Genomic DNA, 16,750 nt, shown 5'->3' with positions numbered 1-16,750 from the left:
CAGCAATGTGACACTCCAATCTGCACATTGCACTTTGACACCCTGGACACTTTACACACTGACGCTTTACACTGTTTACATTATTCTAGATTTTGTATATTCAAATATATATATATTTTTTAAATTTTACATTATATTTTATTTTTACTGTATTCATGTGTATTAATAATTTGAGTGTTATTGCATGGCCTTGTGGAACAGTCTTTACATTTCACTGCACATCTGTATGAGCACATGACAAATAAAAATCTTGAATCTTGATATTCAGCCAGTAAGGCTTTTCTTTTCTTTTCTTACTATGGCATGGGCTGTTTCCAAAATGTCTTAATGAAGGTATGAATTCAGTCACAATCTGAGGCATTTGTGGGGTTATCATTTCTAAGTGTTTAGTTGGTGGAGGGAGGCCCTGATGGGTTAATGGTCGGATTTAAAATACCTTAGATCCTGTCTTTGTCAACTGTAAAGTAGCTTAGAAGGCATAACCCTCAGTGAAGAGAAAGCTTAAAATACATTTCCTAAATTAATTTTCACCTCATTGGTTGGTTTGAAATATAATATTCTCACATTATTTTATCTATTTCAAACAATAACCCTATTTTAAATATTAAATCACACGACATCGACCTTTGACCGTTTTGCCAAACTGCCAAACGAGTGTTCAGCCTCAATATCCCATAAGACACTGCGGCAATGGTCATAGTGTTGTTGCGGAAGTGCCTGTACACCGCTCTTGGTTGCGCTGTACTCTTGATAGTCACAGTCACTCGTTAAAGCAAATATTCCTTTATGGTGTTTTGTTTGTAGTCACAGTTTATTTAAAGTTATGTCGGCTCTAAAATACGCAGGTATGGACGATACAGACAGTGAGGATGAATTACCTCCCGGCTGGGAAGAGAGGTCTACTAAAGATGGCTGGGTCTACTATGCAAAGTAAGCACAATCTCTAAATGTTTATATAGTATGTTAACAATGTTAACGACGTCAGTTTTAGACTTTTCACAGCCTCATAAATGATTATAATGTTCTGACCATAGTTCTGATTTAGAGGCTAGCTCCGCATGCTAACTCCACCTGTTTAAACATGACATGATATCTAAAGAGCTAACATACATTACTATACAGCGATATAAATATTGTAGGTTTAATGCGAAATATTACTAGAAAAATATAAAGTATGAAATGATTTATAATAATTAAAATGTGGAGTTGTGTGGTATCTGCAGTATTGTAACACAGAAGCTCTTAAATGATTAATTGAGAGGCAAAACTTCATCTCAGATTCAGATTCTGATTCAGATTTTTTTATTGTCCCACAAGAGGAAATTTGCTTTGCAACAGGAGCACACATAAGACAAGAAACACAAGGACAACATCACCATAAAACATGGACCAAAACGAATTATCAGACAACACAGCAAAATATAAAACCAAATAAAAACAGCGCAATAAAATCAGTGAAGAGCTCATACCAGAATGGAAATTCAAGTTAATAAAGTGCAAAGTGGAGGTGTGCAAATGTGCAATTCAAGTGCAAAAAGAGCAACAAATAGCTAAATGTTGTTTAACATATTAATTGCACTTGGTAAAAATGAGACCTGGAGTCTTTTAGTCTTCCTCACAGGAGCTCTAAAACGACGACCTGAGGGTCAAAGGTCAAACTCACTGTGAAGTGGGTGATCTGGGATCACAAGTATGACCCTAGCTTTCCTCAGGACCTGCTGATTATATGAGGTCAAAAGCCCAACCTGACAGGGCTAGGCTAACTTTTTGAATATGAAACAATTAAATCCTAAAGTATTAATTAATCTAGCTGTCTTTAAAATCGTCTTTTCATTTATATTTTAAACGTATTAAAGTCAGTTTTGAATATGTGATGCCAAACATTGTTAGAGTTATGTTCCTACTCTTAGTTTTTTTTATTTTAGGAGTATATGTCATGTGTCCATAGTTTATAACTCTTTCTCTACTGCTTTGAAATGTTTTGTCTAATCTGCTGTTGTTATAACAGAGTATCACAAAAGCTTTTATTGGATTATTTTTCATTATTATGCTGTTTACTTTGTGTTATCTCACGGGTTTGTATCTGTTTTTTTCTGGCTTTTTTTTCTCTGTGTCTGTGTTTATTATAAACCAAATTACTGATGAGTATGAGCTGTTATTGGCTATTGCTGGCAAATCTACGTTGTCTGATGCTGGGCCGGGTACATCAATCAATCAAACTTTATTTATAAAGCACCTTTCAGACAAATTAAATTGCAGTTCAAAGTGCTTTACAAGAGTGCAGAAAAGTTATTGACAAAAAAGTAGTTTATAAAATCATTGAGAGACTAATGCACACCAATAAGAATTAAAAAATATGTATGAAAATGAAAAAATAAAATACGACTCATAAAAGCAAAAAGATATTAAAATTAATACATAAGAGAAGAATATTTAAAATCGTAGTAGGATAAAAAAAGACAATACAATAAAGTTAAGATTTGAATTTATATAAAGCAGGGTTAGGGGTTAGGGTTACACACACACACACACACACACACACACACACACACACACACACACACACACACACACACACACACACACACACACACACACACACACACACACACACACACACACACACACACACACACACGAGGTAAAGCAGGGGGTACAATGTGGTTATTTTTGTTTAATCTTCCTTTGTTTGTGTACCACCAGCCATGATGAAATGAAGACCCAATGGGAACACCCAAAGACGGGAAAGAAAAAGCGATGTGCTGGAGGTTTGGTCTTATTCACTTATTTTTTTAGTATCATATGTGTAAATCTGATTTCTTTAGGTTGGGAACCAGGCTTGGAAATTAGCACCCATCACCCGCCAAATACGGGTGTTTTTTTTGCAGTGACGGGTGAATTTGATAAAAAAAGTAATGTGACATAAAAAAAACATGTAAATTGAGCTTCATCGTCCGCTCTGACTTTGAGGAGAGACGGGTGGTCCTGCAGGCTCACATAGCTCCGCCTCCTCCTCACGTCAGTATTTTCTTTAATAGCCTTTTACTTGAATACTGTAAGCTTGATTATAAAATATTACATATTGCTGCTGCTTAAAACAAAGTGGTGGGTAAAACATAACAGTGACTGGTAGATCTTTGAATCCACCAGTCACATTGGCAGGTAGGCAAAAACTTTTTATTTCCTACTGTGTTGCGAAAAATGTTTTATTAGCTTTATACTAAATAGATATTCTTGCTCAATATGCAAGTATCTTCTACAGCGAGGTATTTATCTCCCTGGTATAAACAAACTGCATTTCCTCTCCCACAGATTTGCCGTATGGTTGGGAGCAAGAAACTGATGAAAAAGGACAGATCATCTATGTTGAGTAAGTGGATTTTACTTTTGAGTAAAGCTAATGTTTGTCTCTCTGGATGTGATAGACCATAACAAAACAGAATAAAGTGTATAAATAACATCCTATTGTTTCTCCCCCTTATCATTTTCAGCCACATCAACAAGCGCACCACATACTTTGACCCCCGACAGGCTTTCACAGTGGAGGACGTGTCGGTGAAGCCGAAACGCTACGACGGAAACACCGCTGCTCTGGAGATCCTGCAGGGTCGTGACCTCTCTGACAAGGTCGTCCTCATTACTGGAGGCAACTCTGGCATTGGTGAGTTTCTAAATAATCCTGATCTATAATTCTGTGTTTTAGCTTTGTTGGACGTCATGCAGTTAGGTGTGTTTCTGCGATGACGCCACTAGATGGCGATGTTGCATCAGGGTATAGGACAAGCCTGCTTGACGAGAGCATCTCTGCAAGTCCCCCATCTCTCCACATCCAGACATTCATCAACATTAGCCCCCAAAATGATACACTTAGACTCAACAAATCACTCCTTAATACCGAACATGATTGTATTGAAGTTCATTAGCTGGGCTGAATTGGATGTCATTGTTAACTGTAATGAATGGTGTCCATTTGTAGCCGGCAAATGCACGGGCTCACTATATAATGGTTTTGGAAACGAATGTATTTCCTCTTTCTTTTTTAGTTTAAATTAGCGCGAGTAGCTGCCATTTGTTCAGACTTGCCGCTTTGTTGGGGAGAGATAATGACAGCGTGAGGGAAATCAAATAAACATAAAAATCGTTAATTGTCTTTATATTCAAATCCTTTATCAGGAGGAAAGTCACAGCAGTGTAATTGCTTGTGAATGTATCACAAGATGTTGCAGAGCTGCAGCGCTGCAGTGGATAGATTAACATCGGCCAGGGGACCTTGACTGAACAAAGACACTCGTGAACTTAAATGCCTTCCTGACCTTAATGTGTTCTTCCATCTATCTATGTCTGTATCATACAAATACTCAATGATTATTATTAAGTATTACAAATATAAATATGTATGAACTTAAAAAATCAAATAGTTTTCTTCAACCTTATGAACAAACGTTTTCAGTAAAGTTTGAGAGAGTTTAGTCAGTTTTTCCATTTAAAGTTCAAATCTGTAATAATATTGCTTTTTATATTGAAGACCAAACACAGTCAAGGAAAGTAAAACGAACACATTGTGGCACATATGTTTAAGAAAAATGATATTATATTTAGTGTCAAATGTCCACTTTGGTCCAAAGAGAGTCAACAGAAGGTAGCGTCCTCCTCCTCTGCAGCAGAGCCAGTCCATGTCTTCCATTTCTTAAATTTTTAAAAGATTTTTAGTTTGAACAAATCCCACACTAAACACGCACTAAAGGGTTGTAATCTCAGATTAGAACAAACTGCCAACTGAATGTTTCTAAATACTGTAGATTCCCAGCTTAACTGCACATAGATATAAAAAAATAAAGTCCTCAATAACATCACAGTAATGTAACATTTAGAAAGAAAGACACTGAGATATAGTTCTGAATCCAGATTCATGTCAGAATCAGAATCATCTTTTATTTGGCTCACACACATAAGGAATCTGACTTTGGTGAACTGTGCTCTTAATGTACAAAAAGTACAACATTAAACTCTCTCTCCATTTTCAGATCTCATCTCAAAACACATCTTTTTAAACTGGCATATTCAGTCTGATCATTCTCCTTTACATCCTGTACATTTGTGTTTTTTGTGTTTTTAATTTTAATTTTATTGTTGTGTTGTTATTTTGTTGTTTTTATCTCTGCTCTGTAAGGTGATCTTGAGAGTTTTGAAAGGCGCCTTTAAATAAAATGTATTATTATTATTATTATTATTATTATTAATAATAATAATAATAATAATAATAAATATCAACAATAAACACAAAATAAGGAGAGACTATATGTACAAGACTAGAGAAGACTAAATAAGACAAATAAAAATGCTGAGATAAAGATGATAATAGAAATATGTAATTATGTATCCAATGGATTCATTTACAGGAGGTAGAGAGTTTTTGCAGTGTTTACTTTAAAGGTGTGCATAGACTGGTATCAGATGAAGAGGATAATAATAATAATACAGTATTAACATGATTAAGTTATTGACCCTAGAATGAGTTTAGATAATCTTAAGAACATTTACAGTGTGTGGTGGTTTGATTCATGTCATGAAAGTAACCAAAGAACCCATTTAATCAAAGTAATTACAAACATAACCCAAAGAGGAGGAGCGGCCAAAGTCCAGTACAAAAATAAATAATGTTGAAAGATAGAAAGAGAGTCTTAAACTTTGTTTTTTTGTATAGAGTTGATGTAAGTTCAAACATGTTTAAACCTCTAACTGGATATCATCTTTGAGTGACTTTGACGAGCACTTAAATCATCCTGTACTTACAACAAAAAAAAAAAGACCCAAATCACACATCAGATCTATGTTTGTCTTTTTAGGTTTTTAATTGATTAAAAACAAAAACAAGCTGGGAGTACCAACTTAAACAGTGTTTCTGCACATTGTAGTCTTAACTCCATCATTACCTCACAGATCTTTGGAGAGCGGAGAAAGTGACAACACTTTGGCATCATCAAGCAATTCCTTTAAAAGTCCACACGACAGTTAACTCTGATTTCAGGCTTGTTTTTTTTTAACCTTTTGATTCAAAGTAAAGAAAAATAGTGATGAATGAAGTCAGAGGTCTGCTGTAGCTTCACCACAAGAGGGCAAGGGAGGTCCATGCTGAAGCCTTCAACGTTGTCATATTAACTGCTGAACATGTGCTGGTGTTAAGTGTAAAGACTATATAATAAAGAGGACAATTCACATTTAGGATTTGTTGCAATGTATTTAGAAAATAATAAAAAATGTGTTCATCTTAAAAACAAAAAAGCAGAAGCAGCTTTTCTCCAAAGAAAGCGTCCAATAGCTTCAACCCCACAGGCCCTTTTTATAGAGTGTGAATGCTTAATAAACCCATATTAACATAACCTTTGTTTTACTCTCACCACATATTAAATATGCAGCGGCCATAATTAACTGTATTCTAATAGTAATTGCTACTACTCGTGTGCTTCTTTGACATTCCACTAGTGAAATGCGGTTATGCCAATTGGTTGGACCCACTTAGCATTTTAATGGCATCAATAGTGTTTTAATCCAAGTGTCAAGGCTATTTCCATTTTCCTTCACTGCTTCTTCCCTTCACAGGAAATGTGACATTTTTATTAGTGATGGTGGGTTATTATTTAATTAGCACATTTACATTCTCCCTTTTGATTTAGTCCTTAATGCACATGAACATGAAAGGCGCATATATGAGTTTATTTGTGCATGAAATGTCATAGTGTCTCGCTTTTTTTATTGTGTCCAGCCTTGAAGCTCTTTAGCTGCAGGGCTGGGAGGCTAATTCAGTAAATGCAGTTTGTCTTTGTGCTCGGTTCACAACATTAGTCTTCTTCTTCTCTGCTCTCTTTTGTAAATTAACAACCAGTACGCAGTCGAGTGGTATTTTTAATTGTGATAATGGAAATGAATGATTGCGGCTTGTTTCTCCCCCCCCTCCTCTTTTAAAGGTTTTCTTACTCTTATAGACCTGTGCTTGTACACCTGTACCTCTACATTGATTCCTAAGCGGCTTTGACCCAGGCCTGAGCCTCCTATCCATCCCCATTACACACTCCTGCTCTGGCTCTAATTCCCCTCCTATCAACTAACTCGCAGGTTATTTACTGGGCCAGGGGTCCATGGAGCAGTTGTCCTTAAAGGGCCATTGTCATGAGATGTCTGTAAACCCACTGACACTGACTTAAAAGAAAAAAAACACACTTTATTCCCTTACAGAAAACGAGCGCCCAACGTTGTTAAAAAATACAAAATTCTCAACACAAATCTTCAAACTGAATTGTGAAAAACCTTTTCCTAAAAATAGCTTTTCTGTAAGGCAAAAAAAAAAGAAAAGTTTTGCCCTTTCCTGCCACACACAGTAATCTTACCCTTTGACATTCCTCTTGGACCTTTTTATGTACAGACATATATGTGTGCTACTACCTCGGGAGCAGCATCAGTCTCCCAGGTGTCACGTTGTCAGCAGTACATGTGTCGAGCATGCAGTCAGAAATAACACGTTGACCCTCCGTATCACATTCAAACATTCAGGTGGCACATCTGTCTTCCATGTGCTTTTTTTTATCCCTGAACAGAATGACAGAAAGACTGATTCTGATTACAACTGCATCTCTATTCCTCGGCTATTATAGTCAAAACATGATTAGAATAAACCGGATGAAAAAACTTTTTTTTTTACTCTACCTCTGCAGTTTCTTCTTTTTTCTGTCTCATGTTTTAAGAATCTAATCTGAACTTTTCTGGCCCCCTTCTGAGCTTGTTGTAGAAGCTTCCCTCAATCTATATGCATGCATTACATCCCCACATGAGGTCGGTTTTTTTTTTAAGGCACAGGGGTCAACGCCGGGATTGTGAATCAGGGGGGAAAAACTCCGCCCGTCCAGAAAGGGGGGAATGGAAAAAGGATTTGTAAAGAGAGCCGCTTCATAATGTTTGAGGATCTCGATTCATTGTCTGTGCCAGTGTTTTAGGACTTTGAATGTTATTCTTATTCATGAAAGACTAACATTGTTCCATGTTTGTGTTGATCCCCTAGTGTTGTGTTGGGGGGAGGATTAAGTGTCAGGGCCGGTGCTCTCCTCTTTCTGGATGGAGAGATCCCTAAGCATATTCAGTGAGTCGCAGAGCCGGGGGAGCCTCTGTGCGCAGATTAAACCTGTAGCCTAGCTTTGTTGCTGATCATTAGATTGAGGCAGATTTGTTAAGCATAACTGCCATTAAATTGGCTGCAAAGCTCCGGTATTTACTGCACTGCTGTTTATGAATAAGGACCCCCCCTTTTAAAGACCCGCGCGGCGATGCGTTAAAACCCTGAGCCTGGGTAAGAAGGGGGGGAATGCATTATTCATAGTGGGAGGAATTAGATGGATAAAAAGATGTTCCTGGTGAGGGTGGCATGCGGTGCCTTGTGTGTCTCTGAGCATCTCTGAGTGGCTGCTTGTGGTTTAGATGACATCCCAGAGTGCATCTGTGTTTATACTCACACATCTGATAGTGTGTGTGTGTGTGTGTGTGTGTGTGTGTGTGTGTGTGTGTGTGTGTGTGTGTGTGTGTGTGCGGCCCGGCCCGTGTCCTGCTCCGTCTCCTCCTGATGCCGCCGAGGAAAATCGAAGGAGAGCTTTATTTTATTTTTTCGACGGGCATTTCATGTCCTCTCTGATGAATGTGTTTATTGGCGACGTAATGAGAAGCAGTTCTGGTTGGTTAGTCAAATTATTTAACTTTATTAACCTTGGATGAGATTTTGCTATGCAGACCCCCAAAACTGGTGTTACATGCAGAGAGTATTCTGCTGGAGGCCAGAAGGGTTCAATAATGATTACAGCTTTAATATAATAGAAGTGGAGTGGTTAGAGAGAGAGAGAGAGAGAGAGAGAGAGAGAGAGAGAGGATGGAATGCATATATGTACTGAAGGGCTGTAGGAAAAAAAAAATGGAAGGGTCCTGGGTTATTGTGTGTAGTCAAGTAGTTTATAGACCTTTGAGTTTACAGTCTGCGGATGATGAGGGGATGGAAGTTACATGATGGGGACAGCGATGAAAATAGCCCCAATACTTCAGAAGATGTTTGTGCATGAGCGGGCATTTGGAGTCTGTGTTTTTCCTCGTGCATGTTTGTGATTTTGTGTGTGTTTGTACGTGTGTGTGTGTGTGTGTTTGTGTGTGTGTGTGTGTGTGTGTTTGTACGTGTGTGTGTGTGTGTGTGTTTGTGTGTGTGTGTGTTTGTGTGTGTGTGTGTGTGTGTGTTTGTACATGTTTGTGTGTGTGTGTGTGTGTGTTTGTACATGTGTGTTTGTGTGTGTGTGTTTGTACATGTGTGTGTGTGTGTGTGTGTGTGTGTGTGTGTGTGTGTGTGTGTGTGTTTGTGTGTTTGTACATGTTTGTGTGTGTGTGTTTGTACATGTTTGTGTGTGTGTGTGTTTGTGTGTGTGTGTGTGTGTTTGTGTGTGTGTGTGTGTTTGTACATGTTTGTGTGTGTGTGTGTGTGTTTGTACATGTTTGTGTGTGTGTGTGTGTTTGTACATGTTTGTGTGTGTGTGTGTGTGTGTGTGTTTGTACATGTTTGTGTGTGTGTGTGTGTGTGTGTGTGTGTGTGTGTGTTTGTGTGTGTGTGTGTGTGTGTGTGTGTGTGTGTGTGTTAGGTTTGTAGGTGAGCTGTGGTGACAATGCGATTTGAGGCCATGATGAGAGATTGTGTAGGGAGTTGGAGGTTGACACTAAAGGGTCAGACGATGAGAAGGGGAGGGGGGGTACCAGATAGGGGGCTGCATGGATGGCGAGACAGCAGTGCGGTTGGGGGTGGTGGGGGGGCAGAAGGGAGGGAGAATGGGACAGGGAGGGGTAATAGAACCACTCCAGTGCTCTGGCCTGGAACAGCTCAACCTTGGGCTGTAATTACTAACCATACATCCCACTTTTGGGGTGACATCTCCCTCCTCTTGGACTAATGGAGGGGAATTAGAGGGGATCTTAAAGAGTCAGAAAAGAGTGGGGGGAGTTGTGCTGTTTCTCAATTCTTGGGACCAAAAAAATACACAGAGACAGCAGCAGCAGCAGAGACAGGAGTTAGGCAGGCTGTGTTCACTATTTCCATCTTTTAAAAAACTCAATAGTTTCCGTTCATTGAGCTGTAAGAACATTTCTTTTTCTTTACCATTAAAAAGTTTTGAGGAGCCATTCAACACAATTTGAACACTTACATGATCTGAGGCCATACAAATCTTTAAATCATACAACTGAACTCAAAATATGTGAGTAGAATAACATACTTACCAATAAGGTTTCATTTCACAAACGCTATGGGAAAGTGGGCTCACATTAATAGGAGACAATACATATCCACTTACATGAATGTCAACATTTCTAAAGCAAAAAAAAGAACGGATATAGTAAAAAAAATCTATTTTTATTGACCCCTGCGGGTGGCTGGGAAGTACAAAGCAAAATTACAAAATGTGAAACACTTCTACAAAATTTTAGACAAATTTACATTTTGAAAAACAAAGTTTCCGCCAAAACAAACAAAATGACCCCTCACTCAATCACTTCCGGGTCACTACCTGCATTTGGTACATTCCCTTTCCGTCAAATTCTGTCATTTGTAAATTTGTTTGGAGACTGGTAAAAGTGTTTAAAATGTTGTAAATTTGTTTTATGAAATGTAAATTTGTGGTGTTCTTGGTAAAAGTAACAAAATGTGAAAAAAGTTTTTCAAAATGTAAATTTGTCTCAAATTGTTTTTCCCACTCTAATTTTGCTTTGCACTTCCCAGCCACCGTACTGCAGCCCACCTGGTGTTGAATCCCACCACTGTAATATACACATATTTAACATTTTGGATTAGTAGCAGAAGTATTGCTAATATAATCTAGAAAGGAGAGGAGCGAACAAATTAAAAAAAAGAACGAGCGTCTCTTATGATACAGGCATCACATGGCATAAATAACACAAAAAAATGTCAGCGTCTTTATCTATATAATATATATCACTATCAATGCTGTGAAAACCGGTAAATCACTTACATACAATTCTGCTGTTGGTTTAAATTCTAGAGATTCCTCAGGGTTCACATCTGGATACATGAGCTTTAAATGTTTCTCATCGCAGAACAAGCTGCAGGTTCAGATATGTTTTGTGTTCTTCCTGCCATTTTTATTTGTGAACATAAAACTTGTTTTTCTGTACTTTTTTTCAGCTTTTCCTCCTTTTTCCCTGCATTGACTGTGCCCATATACAGACATGTATACAAATAAAGGTGATGTGGAGTTCTAGCAGAAAGAATACCGACCATCCCATTAACTTTAAGAAGATTTGATAGTGCCTACATTTCATACTCTGAATTGTGACACTACTTTACCATTTCTGATATTAGAAATTGTCCACCGCGTTCGACTCGTCTCTTAAGATGCGGTTTGATCTTGATGTTAAAGTGATGGAATTTAGACAGTGTATCATGGGAACAGATGGACGGGGACTGCAGCTTGATTTTAATCTAAATCAGCCTAAATTCTACAATTCACTTAGCAGACGCTTTTATCCAAAGCGACGTACATCAGAGAGTAAGAACAACACAAGCAAGGATCTAGAAAAAAGGGAACAATGTCAGTAAGAGCAAACGATCAGCTTTGAGTCTGATTGGACACACAGGTGCTGACAGGAAGTGACCAGAGGCAAAGCACAACATTGAGGGCAGTTCTTGAGAGCTCTAATCAGTATAGAAACCATCTTATAAGTCGTCGTTATCAAACAAAAACCATCGTCATTACCATCATCATCATCAATAATATGGAGACCATCATCATTAAGTTAGTAGGTATTCATGAAAGAGCTGGGTCTTTAGCTTTTTCTTAAAGGAGCAGAGGGACTAGAGATAAATGAATCTACCCAACAGACACATTTTGATGCATAAATCAGGTTGACTGAACCAAATGAAACCAGTCAGAGATGTGCAGACATAAACAGAATAATTAACAGTCACATATTCATCATATTTATTCACAGCTTCAGAAATATAACACACAACAACATATTTTTTACGTTGGGCATTACAGTTAGCGGAGCCCGATAATTCATTGGTTTGAGCTGATGGGAAGTCTGTTCATGAACTGTGTAGCTAAACTCAGCTCTGTGAAAAGGGGGGGGGGGGGGGGGGGATTGTGGGAACTCGACATGTTTACCCACAGGTCTTGTAATGATCTGAATTGACTTCTGTTTGCCCAATTGTACCAGGGAGCTTATTTTAGTTAAATGCCTCTTTGGATGCAGATCAAGAGAGAGAGCAGGAGCAGGCGGCTCCGTTTGCCAAATAAACACGTTTACTGACGAGGCTGGTAATGATCTCATTACATTGAGCCAATACACCTGTGTACAAGGGGATAGAGTGGGGGGGGTTCCAGAGAGGGGGGCGGTGGGCCAAGGGAGGACAAACAAAGCGTGAAATCACTAAATCACACTCATTATTGGGGGGATATCAGCAGGGCCAGGATCCTAATGTAGCATGAAGAGCATTCACTGCTTAATGGACATTTTACACTATTTTTTATGCATTTTCTTTTTTTTTTTTACATTACAGTAAAAACACATTCTCAACAATAACTGAGCCTGTTACTGTATTTTTTGTCATGTTGTGAATGTTGACATCGAACGAGCACACGACCATCGGCTCTAAGTTGAAGCTGAATTGTGTTTTGTTCTGACAACCAAAAGATTCAAAGTCTTTTTTTTCACACTTTGTTGTCTCATGGTGGCGCAGTGGTTAGTGCGCGCACCCCATGTATGGAGGCTGTAGTCTTCCAAGCGGGCGGCCCAGGTTCGAATCCAGCCTGTGGCTCATTTCCCGCATGTCGTTCCCCTCTCTCTCTCTCTCTCTCTCTCTGATTTCCGACTCTATCCACTGTCCTATGTCTCCATTAAAGGCACAAAAAGCCCAAAAATAAATCTTAAAAAAAAAACTTTGTTGTCTCATTAGGCAAAAGAATAATACTCAGGCCTTGTGTGTGTTGTAAAACAGCTCATGGCGTCTGTCGATCCTTCAGAGCTGGAGAACCACCCCCCCCCCCCCCCCCCCTCCCCTGTCTGACCCCCCGTCATGTTCCAGCATCAACGCACACTACTGAAACACTTTTCACTGTTGTACACCTGACCAGGAACTCATTTCAGCGCCGCCCTTCTCAACCAGCAACACGGCCGCGAGGGCGGGGAGTCTCTGTTACAGCGACGCCACTCTCGTTATTTCACAATTAATGTCAAGCCCTTGTTATTTGTCACAGGAAATACATAGCTCGGCTGTTTGCTGCCGTTGTCGCTGCCATATTCTAATTTGTTCTCCATTATGGAAAACACTGGCGTCGATTAATTTCACTTTCATGGTGTGTACACACAACAAGTGAGTGTGTCCTGTTGTTGTTGTTGTTTTTTTTTTTCCAGCAGCGAACACTCCATGTCCAATTTATAAAGGCTGCAAGAACAGATTTTAAATGATGGCTGATGGTTTTAAATTCCTGTGTATCAAGTTTAAATTCATAGCTGCTCTTCACTTTCATCTGCTGTTAACGCTGCAATCAATCAATCAATCAATCAATCAATTAATTAATTAAATCAGTCATTTTAAAACTGTTAAAAAATCAACAGTGACATATTTAGAAGATTGATTAATAGTTCTGGTGATTTTTTTCTTTCAGCAATAATATGAGATATTTCCTGGTTTCTTTAAAGTTGTCTTTTTTTCTTTTATTTTTAAAGATATTTTTTTGCCTTTATTGGATAGGACAGCTGAAGAGAGATGGGAATTGTTTGGAAGAGAGAGAGGGGGATGACATGCAGCAAAAGGGCAGAGGATGGATTCAAACCCACGGCCAATGCGCTGAGGACTATTGCCTTTGTACATGGGGCACCCGTCATTACCGCTAGGCCAACCGTGCCTAAGAGTTGGCATTTTTAAAATAAGGAAGAAAAAAAATGTTTTTGAACTAATAAGCAGTTTGTGAGCATCACTTTTGGCTTTGAATCAATTCATCCTGAAAATAATTATCAGATTAATCACAAACTGAAAAACACAATCTACTCAGTTTTGAGAGCTTTATGCATTTATGTTTCCTCAAACTTGTTTTCAAATGTATCAACAATCTGGCCCCTGAACCTCTCTCCAGATGCGTTCAAAGACAGGACGGAAACCGGGTAACAAGAAGCACTGTGAATGGAAACTGTAGCATACAACATCGTAGATCTACATTTGGTCAATCAGCCTTCTCCATCAAAGGCTGCAAACTCTGGAACACATTACCACCTGAAATAAAATTAATCTTAGTCTTAAAATCTTTTACAAAACAGGTGAAATGCTCAAAGCACTTTTAATTAATATCTTAAAACTTTATTTTAAACTGGTTCATAGCATTTGTATTGTTGTACATGTATTTAATGTATCCTCATATCGTGTTATGGGGTTTTATGTACATTTTAATCTGTTTGTTTACACAAAGGCCCAACCGGGGACACGAGTTGGAAATTAGCAATATCTATACACTCTTTATGAAGCACATCAGTTTCATGCTTTGTATTGAAATTATGTTAAATTGCATTGTCCCTATTAAAATAAATAAATTCAGTCAATTGAAAAAAAGCACTTGTAAAACATGGCCCCCCTCTGTGATACCAATATTGAATAAGATGCACTACTAGACATCCATAAATCTTTTGCATTTTAGAAAACGTTATTACTTTTAATTTAATTATGAAGATTAAACTATCAAATGTTTGTCACTAAGAAGATTTAATGTAATTTACTTTCTTAGCCGGCTGCTTCAGCCTTCAAAATTCCAAGCACATGTTTACTCCAGCCTGCTTGTTTCATATTTTTCTTATTTTCATTTCCATTTCCTGTGAGTAAAATGATCCGGCGCTCTCGCAGCCGCAGTTCCCTCCATTGCACCTAATAAGGTGTCATTTAATTTAATTCCATGCTTCAGTTGTCAGAGAGGGCTTTCGAATCTGTCTCCAATTCTGAATTTTAATAGATATTAGTCCTTAACACTCTCCTCACAATTAGGGCCTCCCAGTTTTGCTCTTAATGAAAATCAGATTAAGACATCTAATCTAATTACAGTTCATATTAATCCACCCTCTGATAAACTCTGATGCCTCTCAGACCCGTCTTTTGCCAAAATCAATTATTGTGCCCGTCGGTTTGTCAATCAGCGCAGCAGACTCCGGGTTTGTATTTACTGTAGATGTGGGAATGAGAAATGTGATTCACTCGGCACTGTTGAACTTCTCAAGGCTTTGAAGGATAGTAAACGTCGAAGGAAATATAAATAAAAAAGAGGAAAACAGTTAATCTGGTGAATGAAGTCAACCTATGGGCTGAAACGACCCATTTAGACTTGTAATTTAAGAAATGAACTTCTCCTCCCTCTATCTTCACTTTTTGTCACTTTTTATCGTGACTACATGATTTGGATGGAGCCATGAAGAAGTCTCCCCGCTGATAAATTCTGTGTGTATCTGCGGCCCTCGTTTCATTGGAGGATTATTCCTTATCGGAGGCTTTTTTTGATGTGCAAGGTTCAGCTTGAATGTCATGTCTGTTCGATTGTTTCCTTTTATTATGAGCCGTGTTTTTCATTATTAACTGCGTAATTAGCAACATGATTAACAGCCGACCTCATTCCTTCTAACCCGGCGCATGGAGAGCTACCTTCTTTAAGAACTTGTGGTCAGATCCCCGAACTTGATCTAAGACGAGGGAAGAAGTCTATAATTGTAATAATTCAATCAGTTTCATCACTTCAGAGAGAAATGATTAACTCCCTCTACCAGACCACTGGGCTTCTCAATGAAAGGAATTATATGGAAAATTGATGGGGATTTCAACTTGCACCCCCCCAACCCCCTCCCCCCCACCCTCCCCCCACCATTAGATTCAAACCCCTGAGAATCAAAGTTATCTTCAATAAAAAAAAAATCATCTTTTGAAGCACTGCTGGCTCTCATTCTTTTATTCACTTCATGTCCTTGTCTTATCTGTCTTTCATGATCGTGTTTCAGGCTTTGAGACGGCCAGGACTTTCGCTCTCCACGGCGCCCATGTGATCCTGGCGTGTCGAAATCTGTCCCGGGCCAGCAAGGCGGCGAACCTCATACAGGAGGAGTGGGTAAGTGGCAGTGAAATCTTTTTTTTTTTAAAAAAGACAAAAAAAGGCCTCCTGTAAGCATGAAACCCTTCAAAATAAAAGCCTCGCAATGCCAATAACTTCCATGAAAAGTACACCTTTTTTTTTTCTTCTCGTATACAACTTTTGATTCTGATTTTTTTTTTTTTTTTTAAAGAAAACATTTTTTTTCCTCAATTAAAAAAAGTAGAAGTATTCTTATTTAGTTTCCCACAGACTATCTTCATTCTACAGCCAAAAAAATGTTGGTGTGAAAACAAGCAAAAAAGGTGTTTTGGAAGTTAAAGAAGGGGGGGGGGGGGAGGCGGGAGCTAAAGGAGTGAGTGAGGGCATCTGATAATTACCTGAGATTATTGCTCTAATATCGTCGCGCTTTGTGACACGTCCCCCAGATTTACGAGTGTGGGAAAATAAACAAGTGGAATGTGGGTGCTGGAGCAGAAAGAATAAGCCATTAGCACTGGGTTGATTACAGAGAGCAGGACTTGAAGAAAACGGAGAGAGTGAGTGCTGAGCGCAGATATGGAGAAAGAGAGAGAGAGGGGGGGAGGGAGGGAGGGAAAAGA

The 16,750-nt window shown here is 38.6% G+C and overlaps 1 protein-coding gene across 1 annotated transcript in view; it reads left to right on the top strand.

Moving 5' to 3' along the window:
• The first annotated feature begins 696 nt into the window (after positions 1-696).
• wwox (WW domain containing oxidoreductase) overlaps positions 697-16,750 on the top strand; it is a 171,572-nt gene continuing 155,518 nt past the window's right edge. Inside the window, exons 1-5 of the mRNA XM_061035077.1 lie at positions 697-930; positions 2,704-2,768; positions 3,313-3,370; positions 3,492-3,661; positions 16,060-16,166. Coding sequence (XP_060891060.1) covers positions 824-930; positions 2,704-2,768; positions 3,313-3,370; positions 3,492-3,661; positions 16,060-16,166 — 507 coding nt within the window. The 5' untranslated portion in view covers positions 697-823. The remainder of the gene's footprint in view (positions 931-2,703; positions 2,769-3,312; positions 3,371-3,491; positions 3,662-16,059; positions 16,167-16,750) is intronic.

The sequence above is a fragment of the Labrus mixtus genome, chromosome 4 (assembly GCF_963584025.1).
Source record: "Labrus mixtus chromosome 4, fLabMix1.1, whole genome shotgun sequence".
Classification (NCBI taxonomy): Eukaryota; Metazoa; Chordata; class Actinopteri; order Labriformes; family Labridae; genus Labrus; species Labrus mixtus.
Note: the sequence above shows the minus strand (reverse complement) of the source record. Positions and strands in the feature narration are given on the sequence as shown.